The sequence below is a fragment of the Euleptes europaea genome, chromosome 5 (genome assembly GCF_029931775.1).
Source record: "Euleptes europaea isolate rEulEur1 chromosome 5, rEulEur1.hap1, whole genome shotgun sequence".
Lineage (NCBI taxonomy): Eukaryota > Metazoa > Chordata > Lepidosauria > Squamata > Sphaerodactylidae > Euleptes > Euleptes europaea.
In genome coordinates, this window is record NC_079316.1 from 42,220,072 (window position 1) to 42,234,302 (window position 14,231).

Below are 14,231 nucleotides of genomic sequence, written 5' to 3' on the forward strand. Positions count from 1 at the left end.
GCAAAACTGGGGAAATCATCAAGAACCTGTGATCTGTAAGCCCTCTCTTCATCCCACATGTTGCTTCATGTGCGTAGGCAAAGTACTTGTTGTTTTTGAGGGTGAGCGAATACAAGAATGTTAAGATGGGTATATGGCACAACTTGTTTGCTTTGGCCCATCCTCACTTACCTTTTTACTTCACTTGAAATAATATGCCAAGCTATCTTTTGATTGTATTTCTGGCTTATTTATCCCTTTTATGACTGTGATACTGCTGCAGTGATTTATTCTTTTGTTAGGACCAAGAAATAGTAAGACACAAGGGCAACAGTTAGCCTTTTGGACACTGACATGCAAGTCTGAATGGTTTACAGTGCCATTTTCAGCAAATGTACACCTTATAAGCCCACTGACTTATAATGGACGTAGAAGGGTATAACTCTGCTTAGGATGGCACTGCTTATATTTTTCTGAGTGTCGCTCATTCATCAATGTTTTGCAACTTAAAAAAACAATGTTCCTAGCACTTTACAGAAACAGATGTTCCTCAAGACTCATAAATTGCTTATGAAAAAAACCCAGAGTATTTGCCTTTAAAGAAATGAAGGCTTGCTTTTTTGGAAAGGCCTCAGTGTCTGGCAGTAACTTCAGGGAAAGTAGCTGTTTTGAAACAAATGAGTTTTGAAACTAAGAAAATATTGAATTGATTTTGACTGACTTTTTCATTATGGTTATGATTTTTCCATTTGTAGGGCTTGGCCCATTACCAGAGGGCGGTTACGTAAATAAGCCTCTAGACAAATATAGATAGATAGACAGACAGACTATGGTTTACATTTGTAAATAATTGCTTTTGAATTATTTTATTTTCCTATAGTATTTAAAAAATGAAAGCTCTGCATATGCTTTTACAAGAAAGCAAAACAAGAATTTGTGAAGAGGATTCAAGCAAAGAAAAATAATAGTTTCATCTCACACAGTTACATATTAAATAGTAGCATGGGTACACTTATTCCCCAGCTCCATAAGGCACAAGGAAGACATTCATCTGATGTACTGTAATAAGAATGTTTTAACATTTCGCCAGGACAGACACTAAAAACTACTTTTTTGAACCTGAAACTGCAATAGATTGCTTCATTTAATTATAATGGTCCCTCCATCCAAGCTTAATGTCACAGATGAAAAATAGATTCTAGTCTATACTGAGTACATTTTGTGTACTGTTTTGGTTTAGTAGCCATTGAAGCTTATACTCCATGCTAACTGTGAAGGATGCTGAACATTAGCAGTTACTGGAGTTTCTAAAATTTGCCTCAATCTGTCCTAAAGCTTGTCAGGATGATATGAACTGTGTCAGGGCCGAATTTCAGAATCTTTCCTTTCAGCTGTGGTACATCAGCAATGCAGGCAGATAGATGGATGCAAATGTTGAGGATTGGGATGTAAATAAATCACTCTTAACACTTGATTGCCTTTTCCTTTTTAACAGGATGTATTTAGTTTCCAGGTTTCTCCTAACATAAACCCTATCAAGTTGAATGAACTGGCAATTCGGAAGCGTTTGACTATCCACGGAAGGGAAGATGAAGTAGTTGATCCTTATGACTATGTGCTGCAAGTCAGCGGAAGACTGGAATATGTCTTTGGGGACCATCCATTAATTCAGTTCCAGGTATGCATGCTTTTAAAACAGCTCTCATGCATGTTCTCTCACATTTGAAATACTCATTAAGCAGGTTCTCCAACACAGCTCAAAGCAGCTTACAGCAGTTTATATAACTGTTTTTGTTTTTGTTTTTAAGCGACTAAAATCCTAGACATCCTAAGCAGCAGACTTATCAGGTGCCATAAAAGTAATTCAGCATAAGGAGTTGGGAAAAATGTTCTAGATGTTGCTCCAAGGGCTCAGAATTATAAACTACAATTAATAAAAGCAGTTTGGCGTAGGCAATCAAAACAAACTTTGTGTGCATTACAATGAGTCGTAAAGAGTAGAAATGATAACAGGATGGCTGGGCAAGCAGAAAGGATATCTCGTGGTAGTTAAAGGTCAGCAGAAAAGATCCCAGGAAAACCACTAGATCCAATGAATGGTGAATGGAAAGTGTGCAGAGAGTGGATCTTTCTCCCTTTCTATCCTCCTGCAGCTTCCGGTGCCCCTCCCCAAAGTTACTGCTGAGGGTTGGGAGCCCCTTAGGAACTAAATGAGACCTGGCACGATGGTTTGGAGCTTGCTGGGAAATTCACAGCAATTGTTTGCCTTTCTTCGTGTCTGAGATCTTCTGTGAATGGAATAAGAGCTTGGACAACCTTTCTTCTGATTCCTTCCTCCTGGCAGCTGCCCCTCTGTGCTGCACTGTTCCCAGACATTCCTGGATCCTTTGGGCCATTCTCTGGACTTATTCTGTTCATGATTAACTCGATCCAGCCCACTGATTCTAAGACCCAGAAGGGATTAACTGGATTTAACAGTCATGAACATTTCAGCTTCATTAATGGTAACGTTGGTCAGTGTCCACAGAAACAATTCTAGACACTTCAGATCTGAATTGTATTAGTGTAGCCGTCTTAAAACCTTGTGCTTTACCTGTGTGACTTTAGAAATCCTTGTTGTCTAGGCGCCTAGACATCTGAAATATTAAACAAGTTCTGTGAGTCATTTTCAGACTTGCAACTTGTATTGCAAGGGGAAAAAATCTTACATCAATCTGCATCTAATGGGCAACCAAGGGAAATGGAAGGCCAATCATCTGGCTAATTGTATAAAAAAGACCAGTCATTTCAAATTCTTTCCTTCTTCATCTGAAGTTCTTTGATAGTGTATGTTTACATCAAGAAGTACATGTTTACTTTTTTGGCATAACTGAATAATTTCCTCATCTCTTCTTAGTATATCCATCGCTGTGTGATGAACAGAATTCTTCCTCAGCTGACTCTTGTTGAATGTAGCAGCATAAAGAAAATGTGCGAACAGGAAATGATTGCCGTAGAAGCTGCCATAAACCGAAAATCATCCAACCTTCCTCTTCCTCTGCCACCCAAAAAATCACGAACAGTAGCTGTGAGTGTTTGCTGTCTAAACTTATTTGGTTTTTCCCCCCGTCAAGTCACAGCTGACTTACGGCAACCCCGTAGGATTTTGAAGGCAAGAGATATTCAGAGGTGGTTTGTCATTGCCTGCCTCCGCATCACAACCCCGGTATTCCTTAGAGGTCTCCCATCCAAATACTAGCCAGGGCTGACCCTACTTAGCTTCTGAGATCTGACAAGATCAGGCTAGCCTGGGGCTACCTAGATCTGGGCTAAACTTATTTGGTAGAGGCGATTGATTTAAGAACAGTTACAGCATGTGTACATGGTACAAATTTCTCAATATACTGACTGTCTTCAGATTAAATTTTATATTGAACCTTGAACAAATTTTTCTTGGGGAGGGAGAGAAAAATTAGTGCGGGACAGAGTGCAAGATTTTTTAAACAAGCATGACTTCAGTCTTGGAATGTATATATTGGAAAACCTCACATTGTTTTACCCTTTGTCTAATAGTTGACTCAAAGTGTATGGGATATTACCCTCCCTTTCAAGGTGGTGCTGGTAAGCGGGACCAAGCTGAACACAGAAGAGACTGCTAAAGTAAGTAATTCTGCCAACCAATGGTCCATTAGTCTTTTAAAACAAATTTTCTCTAGCATATTGTAGTGAATCCAGTTGTTTAAACAGGTGGTTGACTTAAATGAGAACAGTCCCATTGGTTATTTCAAAGATCCTGATATGATTAAAGCAGGGAATTTTCTCAAGTCGTCCCAGTCATAACCAAAAGCTCTGGAGTGACATTTAAAATAGTATTCCATTTGAAAATGTTTGTGAAGACAGAGCTGTTGTGACAAAGCTGATATGTGAATGTGCTACTATAGATTAGCAAACTTAACTGAAATGGAAAGATAAACTATTACTAAGAATTTGAGTCACCAGTAGATAAAAAAAACCATTCAGATCCATTTTCAGTTGATAAAAGACTTGATCTGGTCCTTCTAGACATTCAATTCAACATATAGCTTACAAAACATGCTGTGCGTAGAAGCAAATGATGCAGCATTTCCTGTAAAATTGTAAGATTGCATTTTAAACCACAGCTTTAAAATATTGCACAATTATGTAAAGCCCTTACGAGGCATTTTGCCTCTGAAATACGACAACATGTGTTTTCCTTGCAATTAAGTGAATGACTTAATTTTCATGTGGACAAGAGAAAAAAAATTAAATTTGTTCTTGCTGTTTACCAAAAAATCCAGGGGTCCTTTGAACAAAAAAAATCTATACATATTTCTGTGTACTGTGAAATGTGGTAAATACAGTGATTTTACTATACAGAAGTAGTTGTTTACATTTTAGAATACTGTGGTGCTGTATGTAATTAGGGTGTCGTGTTAAGTAAAATTGCATACCTATTTGTGTTTTAAGTGTATGTTAAAGAAAATATGAATCTCTAAAAGTGTGTGATCTTTTTTTCTGAAGTGTGTTCCTCTTTTTCTCTGAAGAGGAACAACTAATTCTGAAGGGTGGGGGGGTAGAACAAAGGCGCAGAGCCTTATTAATAAAAGGATGAATGGGACAGCCGTATGTACAGCAGCTTTTCTATTTACGTATTTCTAATACCAGTGCTCTATGATGTATTGCAAGCTCCTACCTAAACTCCCCCAATTAAGCCTGATCCAAGGCCCAGCAAAAGTTTGACCAAACCTTTTCAAATTCAAGGGGACTGTTAGTTGTAGATAAACCCTATTCCTTGGGGGGGGGGGCGTTGTTTGTTGTTTTTGGGCTTAGCTGTGGTTAACCTTTGCAGGATTGCACCTCCCTGGATTTAAAAAGCAGCTTGTGCTACTGTGTTGGGTGATTCTTCTCAATAGGCGTTCTACAGATTAAAAGAAAAAACCCTCAGAAAACTGCTTTTTAAAAAAATAAACCAATAACTTCATAAGACCAATAAAAGTTCAATCAGATGATAATTTATTTGTGTAAGACATATATACTAGAAGCTTATGAAAAATGGCATTTATGTTCCTTTGAAATATATATCCAATCAGCTTCCCAGTGCTGACAGTTTCTATGAAAGATTAATCCTAAATTGTTCCTCCTCCTGTTCTAGAAATACTAAATTAATGTCCTCATGGAGGCACCAAATGAGGAAAACCTTTTCCAGGCTAGGCAGTAGAATCTCCTGTGAGAATGAATAAGGACAAAGAATTATTCAGGACATCCTCTGAATCCTTGGAGGAAACTGTCACAGTTGTGAAACTGAACAATTACTTTTTTTAGGTTCTCTCATAACCAGACACCTGTATTTAGGAATATTAAGGTGTTAATTGTCTGATACACTAGATGCATATGAAAATCATTACAGGTTAATTGGTATGTTTTAAGGATACATACTGTGGCCTAATGAAATAATATTTTGTTTGGTTCTGTAAACTAAGTAAATTATTTTTAAAATGTAACTGGCCTCCCTACCTTGAATGTGTGAATATCATTTTTCAGGGTGGGGAGTGCATAGCATGCCCCCCCTCCAATTTGGGGGAAATTACAACCTTTTCCTAGAGAACAAAACATAAATTGATCACCATTATGAAATAGGTTGACCAGGAGCTTCTCAAACCTATCTTATAAGTTAAAAACAAGTCTATTATCTGAACGTCACATGCCGAAATATCACGCAACCATCTTAACTGTGCCACTTTAGAACATATGTTAGGGGATTGCATGTCAGAATGCTCATCTGTGTGAAAATATTTTAACACTTAGAGTTCTTACTGATGTGCTAGTTTGCTAACAGAGTCTTCTCGTTTTTATTGATTTTATTATCATTCTTGTGATCATCATAGTCTTCTCATTATTATGAAACGTAAAACTTGCTTTTCATTTACCCATATTGTAAAAAGTAACAGTTAATGAGAAGTAACAAAAAACAGGGGGGGAACTGTCATGGAAAACAGAGAAGATGATTTTGGGTATGATGATTTTGGTTAGAATCCAAAAGCCCATGCTGGGACCTTCAAGATCCCTGACTTTTAATCTTGGCCCTCATATCACTAGACAAGCAACTTTTAAGGGACACTGGTGCAATTGCAGTGTGATCTTCGGTAGAGTTATACCCTTCTAAGTCCATTGAAGTCAGTGTGCATCAACTGGAGTTACCTCTGCTTAGGGCAGCACTGTCTTTGTGGTACAAGGAGCTGAAATCACAATAGAAATCATAACAGGAAATTTGCAGAAGTGCTGAATATGCTCACTGGGGCTCTTTGAATATCGGCTGTTAGTATTACCTGTGTTATTTGAATACAATTTTCAGTTTGCTAGCATTAATAGATAGTGATGAGAAAAAAATCCCTAGTAATGTATAGATATGATAAATATGTAATGACATACAATATATAATTCTAGCACTGGTTATGAACTTATTTTAAAGGCATTGCAAAAAGTGCAAGTGTACAGAGATTCAGAGAGAGAACTTAAATTTCATAAAAGGAAGTTGCTGAACTTAACCCTTATTTGTACTGTTGCAAATAAGCTGCAACATGTTTAAAATTTAGGTAGTGTTTAAAAATTGTAGTTAATTATGGTTCTTGTCAGCAGCATCTTTCAAAACATCCAGACTTTCATGCCTAACCCTGATGAATGAAACAGCAAAAAGAATTGGGTTTCTCTTAGTGATTAATACGGATAGTTTAAATGTTTTAATGTTGCTAGTATTCCAGCACATTTTTGCATATGAGCCCCATCGGGGCAACTGTTTCAGAGCTGTCGTTTTTATTAGGAAATGCTTCTAGGTGAACAATCTTACTCTTGTTTGGTTCTGTGGAATGTGTCTGGATACTTCCCTGTCATGCGTTTCTTTGCAGGTTCATGTCAGGGCTGGTCTTTTCCATGGAACTGAGCTCCTTTGTAAGCCTATCGTAAGCTCAGAAATATCTGGGAGAAATGACCATGTTTGGAATGAGCCCTTGGAATTTGATATCAACGTTTGTGACTTGCCAAGAATGGCTAGGCTGTGCTTTGTGGTTTATGCTGTGATGGACAAAATGAAAAATAAAAAGTCAGCCAAGACACTTAATCCTTCCAAATACCAGACTATTAGGAAAGCTGGGAAAGTGGTAATGCTTTCATTTCACTACTTCTTACATTCCTGTTATTTGTAAGGGGGAATCTGTATATGTTTACATACTTTTAATTTCCATACTTAAAAACATTTTTTATTCTGCACTGCAAATTGAAAGCTGCAATTGTCCTAAGCTTTTTAAAAAGAACTTGGTTATATGCTATTCATATTTAGCAGTTAAATATTTCACTTTCTTAAGCTTTCTGATGATACAGCATGTATATGTTGAAAGAGCTTTGTATGCTTGCTCGGTTATCTGTACAACAGCCCTGTAAGGATTATGTATTATCTTAATGCAGATGTGGGAGCCTAGGGCTGATGTAGGCTTTCCAAAAGGGTTCATGGCTGAGGTGAAATCTGAACCCAAGACTTCCCATTTCATAGATCACACTCTTAGCCACTGTCGTTACACTGCCTCTTTTATGAATACAAGTGAGCAAAAATCATCCATCAGATTAGTAAAGTGGATGGCTGAGCTTGCAGACTGAATGGGTACAAAGCTTGATCTGTGGATAGGACAGTACAAGTTCCTGCAAAAGGGAATAATTGCAAAGTATGCAAGAAAACGGGTCTTGTTTCTAAAAAGGAAACAAAGAAAATACACACGCAGTCCCCACGTGTGTGTACCGGCACAATTCTAAAGCCAGTTGAGACTAGGGTTGCCAGTTTCAGGTTGGGAAATACCTGGAGATTTTGGGGGTGGAGCCTAAGGAGGGTGAGGTTTGGAGAGGAGAGGCACTTCATTGCCATAGAGTCCAATTGCCAAAGCGGCCATTTCCTCCAGGTGAACTGATCGCTATCGGCTGGAGATCAGTTGTAATAGCGGGAGATCTCCAGCCACCACCTGGAGGTTGGCAACCGTACTTGAGACTGGAAGTTGCACTAAAGATATGAAAATGACCTCTCCTTGCTTCTCTTCAGTCTGAGGCTCGGATGCAGGAAGCTGGCCTTCCAGAACAAATTACCCCCCCACACACCAGGATTTGGGGCACTCTATGCCAGGCTGCCCCCCTTGCCCCCCTTGATGCTATAGGGAGGGGATGGGGGAGGCTGTAGCATGTTCTTCTCTCACACACACACACCACATGTCGTGAGGAGGCACATGCTCTCCTTGCCCAGTACTGTGCTGTGAGGAGGTAGGACAGAGAGGGAGGGATAAGGCCCATCCCTGCAACAGAGGAAGGGAAGGAGCAGGCTGCCCACTGGGGCCAGCAGTGCCTCCTGGGGTTGCTGCTTGCTGCAGCAGACCCTGATGCTACAGGTAGGGGGGGCATGGCAGCAACAGGGCTGATTGGTGCACCTCCATGTCTAGAGACCTAGGCTATTGCCTAGGTTCGTCTAGTGAACAGACTGACCCTGCCCCCCCCCCACTAACAGGATCCTTTAACTTGTTAGGGAGACTTGTCTTTACATCTTAAACCCTGTGTGAGACAGAGCCATCCTAAACCTAGTGTGAGGTAAAGTGTTGAACTAGGCCTGAACAGATCTAAACTGAAATCCCCACTTCTCTTGAAAATCACTGGGTAACCTTAGTCAGTTATTCTTTCTCAGCCTAGTGCATCTCATAGCATTGTTGTGAGTGTAAAATGAACGAAGGGAGAAAATGAACGAAGGGAGAATGCTCCTTGGAGGAAGAGCAAAATAAACATGCAATAAATTAATTAGTTCATGGATGGGGAAGGGATTGTGCTGGCAGCCACATCCTGATTTCTCAGGATGCAATAATTTCCTTGTCCTGTTGCTTCAGGCAAGGCAGGAGCAAAGTCTTTGTGTTCACAAGAGTCACTGGTAACAAAGAGAATCTGGGAGCTGACTTGTGCAAGAATCAGAGGCAGATGGAAGGAAGTGAGGCAGGCTTAGGGTGGAAGGAAGGGAGGACCAAAGGAGAGCTGGGGTGGGAACTGAGGGGAGACCTTTTAAGGGGGAGAGGCAAGGGATATTTCTTCCTGCTTTTACACTTCATCCTCTGGACTAAATTGTCCCAGCCAGAAATGATCCTTTCAGCTGCAAGAGGGGATGTTCTCCCAACAGAAATATATGCAGTGGGTATTACTGGATTGGAGAGGCTGCCTTTTCCCATTCATGAAATAGAAGACATACCCAGGAAAAAAATTCTTCAGTCCCCACTGTCCAGTAAAAGGGCAGGGTTTATTTTTATTAGAAAAAAACTCAATGACAATAACAACTAAAAAAAAAGCAGAATAAAGGGCAGGGTTTAATGAGACAGCAAATTCCCTGCAGCCCCTCTGCTCCTCATGGGTGAGGAATGGTGATGGAGGCTAAAGGAGGGACAAAAAAAATCCCCTTCTTTTCTTGACCCGTTTCTCCACCATTTTTTGCTGAGTCTGCATTTCAATGTAATAAAAGCAATACACATTAATGGTTGATACAAATCTACATATTGATCTCTGCATGGAAAAACTGCCTTATTAGCAAAGAATAATGTTACATTTTTGTAGTTTAGGTAGCATTTTGTATTTCGCCATTCATATTGATTCCACACTTTACACAGCACTAAGATTTGCAGTGGCTAGATTAGTGATCCTTGTGGCAAATGTGTTTGTTCTGGGTATTTCTGTTTGTATTACACACTAGACAGTATTTTAATTAAGCAGACCTTCAGTTTCAGATATCTTTTAAGCTACTAGGTCTGTACTGTAGAAAACTTTTTCTGTATCTTGAGTTTTTCCAAATTACGGTACCATCTTAATTAGTTATAACTTTTTTCCTTCTCTCTCTCGCTCTTTGTTCCTTTCATTAAATGCAAATTGTTTTACTATCAAGTCCAGAACTAAAGTTCACCTTTAAACTGGATGTTTTTCCCCCCATTTCAGCACTATTCTGTCGCTTGGGTCAATACCATGGTGTTTGACTTTAAAGGACAGTTGAAAACGGGGGACTTTGTACTGCACAGCTGGTCATCATTTCCTGGTAAGACTTAACTTGTGATCTAGAAGCTGCTTGTGCCACCTGAGGTTCTGTGCTGCTGTGCAGCTTCTATTCATCTGGGAAGGTCTGGCTGGCTGGCTGGCTTGCTTGGGTTTCCCACAAATGCCCTCCTGAAATAAATCACAGCTGTGCAGCTTTTAGCGCTGGATGGATTGCAACTGTTCTGAATGCTTCAGAATATGATTAACTTTGAGCACCAAAAGATAAGGTTTTGTAAGTGATGGCAGCAAATAAAAATACCCTAATGCAAGGTAGATAAAATGCAAAGCGTCAGTGGTGTTATATATTACTCTAGATAGGGAAACATTTTCCCCGCATAGCAGCAGCTTTGCATTGCCTGATGATGGCAGCTTCATGTGGGACATGCAATGTATAGAAACCTTTCACTTCCTTCCCCTTCACTTCCTTCTCATGAAGTCTTTCCATGTTGTCACTACCCTTCCTGACTCCATGTGATTTGTGTTAATCATTGTAGTAAACAGTTCTGTGTGTTGCCACTATGAGGAAGTGTTTTCCAGCAGCTTCAGGACAGTGGTGGCAACATGCCAGTAGACTTTCATTCTGAATTTACAGTACAATCCTGGAAACTGCAGTGGCCAGGGACAGTGCCTCCACCAAGGTTTCCCGGCTGCCACAGGAGTAAAAAAAAAAAAAGGATTTGAATTTTTTAAAATCCTAAAATGGGGGGAAAGGCCCCATTGTAAACAGTGTTGCTGTGCCACCAAAAATGGTGGTACAGCAACGCCATTGTGTCAGGGGGCATTCCCAGCATGAATGGGGTTAGGAAGTTGCCTAGTTGCAGCTCTACCTCCCGGGATGCCAGCTTAGGGACTTGCCCTGAGACAATGCCGGCTGGAGGCCATGCTGGCATCTGAGGGCCATACTGCTGCTGCGGTCCAGGGGGGCGGCATATGTGGCCCTATGCCAGCATCCATGCCAGTTTGCACGGCACTAGTGGCACGGATGCCAGCGTAGGAGTCACCCCGGCACCTAAGAGCATTTGCCCCCCACTTCAGAATTGCACAGAGAGAGTATGAATTGCATCTGAGTCCTTTTTGGTGCTGGATTCAGCTCTCTTGGCTGATTTCTTTGTTACGCTGTGTTCTTAATCATACTTAGTTCTCAGGTGTGTTCTGCAACTTTTAGGGACCATTTTAAAAAAATAGTAATATCAGTTTCACATCTCGGTTACCTCCATAGAAAGCAGATGCTAGTGCAAGGCAGATTAAAGAACACCACCTATGCACATCTTGTTTTAGTAAGCATCTTAGGTTTCTCAGTGAAGGAAAAAGTTTATTATAACAAATTTCAAGCCCTGTATTTTTCACTGACTCATCAGAGTTGGCTTTGGGAAAAGAGTTCAGCCAAGTGAAGGTGCAGCTTTGGCTGGATGCAAGAACTGATTCCATCTGGGGTAGGCTTTTAAAGTTATTATGTGGCTGCGATCTAAGCTAGTTATTATTGGTTTGCTGGATCTGGACCAGTTTGTACTTGCGGAGAGAAATTGGTTGTGAGTTCTTTTAAAATACATCCTATTCAGAATGCAGAAGATAAAATCCATTATATGACAATTAACATTTGTCAGTGTCCCTGAAAAATGGAAACCAACCTCACCCCTCCCCACACACACATTGTTATCCCAGAGTTTTCATAAGTCCTTCTGCAGTGCCATCCTAAACTGACCTACATCCTTCTAAGACAACCGAAGGCAATGGAAGGGTGTAACACTGCTTATGGTTGCATATAGTCCCCTTCCAGATAGGTGCTTATAGTCCCCTTCCAGATAGGTGACCCCCACCACACCTTTGGCTGTAGCTGCATTATCATGGCTGTTGTGAAATTTAAGCCATTAATCTAGTTTCCTATCCAACTATCTGTTCCCGTTCTTGAGGAGTTCAGGGCAATGCGCATAGTTCTTTCCTGGACCAAGAGTGACCAAGGTCATTGGGAATTTGAACCAGGTCCCCTTGTGTTCGTTCAACACCTTAACCACTACACTGTGCTGTCTCTACTTCCCCCATTCAGAAAGGGTAAGAAAGCACATGAGAACTTGAAGTCACACACTGTGAGACTGATCCTAGTTGGAACGTTACTAACACTGTTTAGTGCTGAAGTAAGTCTGCTCCATGTTGGAATGAATTTCACCTAAAAACCAGGCACTGTAAGGTACTTGATCACTTAGGATTTGTGCAGCTGGCTTCCATATTAATACACTAGGAAGGTCTGGGGAGAGAGAAGACAATGTTAAAACAATGTCAGTGCCCCATGAAAACAAGGCCTGAACTATAATATGAAAATGAACCACTTTATTCTATTTCATTTTTGTTAGATGCGATCAACAGGTTCTATAGAGAGGCAGCATAGAAATTTTCCAGATAAATGTGCTCTGAGAGTTAGGAAAGGCATGGGGAGAATGAAGAAGGAATAAGATGACAGAATTGCTGGGGTGATGGAATGAGCTTTACCAGTTCAGATTAGAGAGGTAGGAGATTCTGTTTTGAATGACCCTGTGCACAAAACGTTCCCTGCAAAAAGAAAATTAAAACCACAGAGGAAAATGTTCACCCAACTCATTGTTTGCAGTGCTTGTTTTCGATGTTCAGGGAGTTTGTTTTTTAAAAAATGCAAAGGGATATTCCAATCTGGAATTCACCTGCAAAGAAGCATAGCATGGCTTTTAAATGTTGTGTATACATGTCACAATATGACTCATTTGCTGTTGGTTAGATGAACTTGAAGAGATGTTGAATCCAATGGGAACAGTACAAACAAATCCATACACTGAAAATGCAACAGCTTTGCACGTCAGGTTTCAAGAGTATTCAAAACTTCCTATTTATTACCCTCCCTTTGACAAGGTAAGTTTGCTTGGATTGAGTGTCTTCATTTGCTTAGATTCCCCAGTGCGCCTTTCCCTTCCTAACTTTGTACTTTTTTTGGGTTTTATTTTGTGAATTGTACATTTGTTCAGCTGTTCCATGCTGTAAAGGTCTTTTGACACTTGAAATTCATGAATGAATGGCCCAGAACATTTATTCGCATAATGTTACAGAAATTTGAAAAAAGTGTGTTAATTTTTGCTCCCACAAATTTTACACAAAATGTGGGTGGGTTCTAAGGGTTGGTGTGGGGTAAGTATAATAAAAATGGTTTCATCTGTTTTTTTTGTTCAAGTGGAACTTAGCAGTGTCGTGTTTTTATAACTGCCATTTTTGTTTGATCACTGACTTCCTTCCAGCCACAAGCAGAATATGGGTTTTCTGCTGCTTGGAGGACCTTTGTTTCTCCCAACCCTCGCTCTCCTACTAACACATGTGTATGGCTCTAACTTCAACGTGGGGTTTTGCCCCTTCCACACCCACCTTTGGCTGACTTTCAGCTTTTAAAATTTGTTTGTAAGTGCTGGATATCTCTCTCTATTGAAACATTTATGTAGCATCTCTCTCTCTTTAAAGCCATTGTTCTTAAAAATAAACCAAGTTGGAGCCTTTCTGTTGGGAAGCTGGGGGGGGGTGTAGATTCAAGATTTTCACAAGGGCCAAGCAAACAGCTGTTCATACAGCTCAGTAGGGTGAAGGGAGTAAAATGACTTCATGAAGGTCAAAAGGGCTTGCTGATCAGTACTCTGATCAAGCTGATACACCATTCACACTTTCTAGTTCTGTCTTTACACTTGGTAGATTCTGTGCTGTGATCTGAGTATGCTTGAATAGGGCTCAAAAATGCTTTTATCTAGTACACGCTTTTGCCTGTTAGCTAAGGGTGAAGACAGACAGACATTCTAAAGTGAGGTGGGGGCAGTTTTGACATACAGTTGCTACATTCCAAGGCGTTTGTTTTCAGGGCAGAAAATGTGTGTTCAGACCAATTCTACCAGCCTTTAGAAAGTCTGTCTGGGTTTACCCTTAGTTGCCTTTAGCACTGATTGACAATATACAGCTAGGGATGATTTCTATAAAGGAAACACAAATGTGTTTAAAAAAAAAAAGCTGCTGTAACTAATTTGGAAAGAGTAATAAAATATAAGGATTAAAAGCAGCCTGTGTGTGTGTGTGTGTGTGTGTGTGTATTTAAACACTAGTTCCCTTTCATAGTAATGCGTTTCTAGGATGGTTGGATTTGAGGATAAAAGGCTGAAGGACCT

At 40.2% G+C, this 14,231-nt stretch overlaps 1 protein-coding gene across 1 annotated transcript in view; it reads left to right on the top strand.

The window, feature by feature from the left end:
• PIK3CB (phosphatidylinositol-4,5-bisphosphate 3-kinase catalytic subunit beta) overlaps positions 1-14,231 on the top strand; it is a 57,993-nt gene that overhangs the window by 9,370 nt on the left and 34,392 nt on the right. The window contains exons 4-9 of the mRNA XM_056849815.1: positions 1,475-1,657; positions 2,876-3,046; positions 3,532-3,618; positions 6,882-7,133; positions 9,973-10,069; positions 12,815-12,945. Coding sequence (XP_056705793.1) covers positions 1,475-1,657; positions 2,876-3,046; positions 3,532-3,618; positions 6,882-7,133; positions 9,973-10,069; positions 12,815-12,945 — 921 coding nt within the window. The remainder of the gene's footprint in view (positions 1-1,474; positions 1,658-2,875; positions 3,047-3,531; positions 3,619-6,881; positions 7,134-9,972; positions 10,070-12,814; positions 12,946-14,231) is intronic.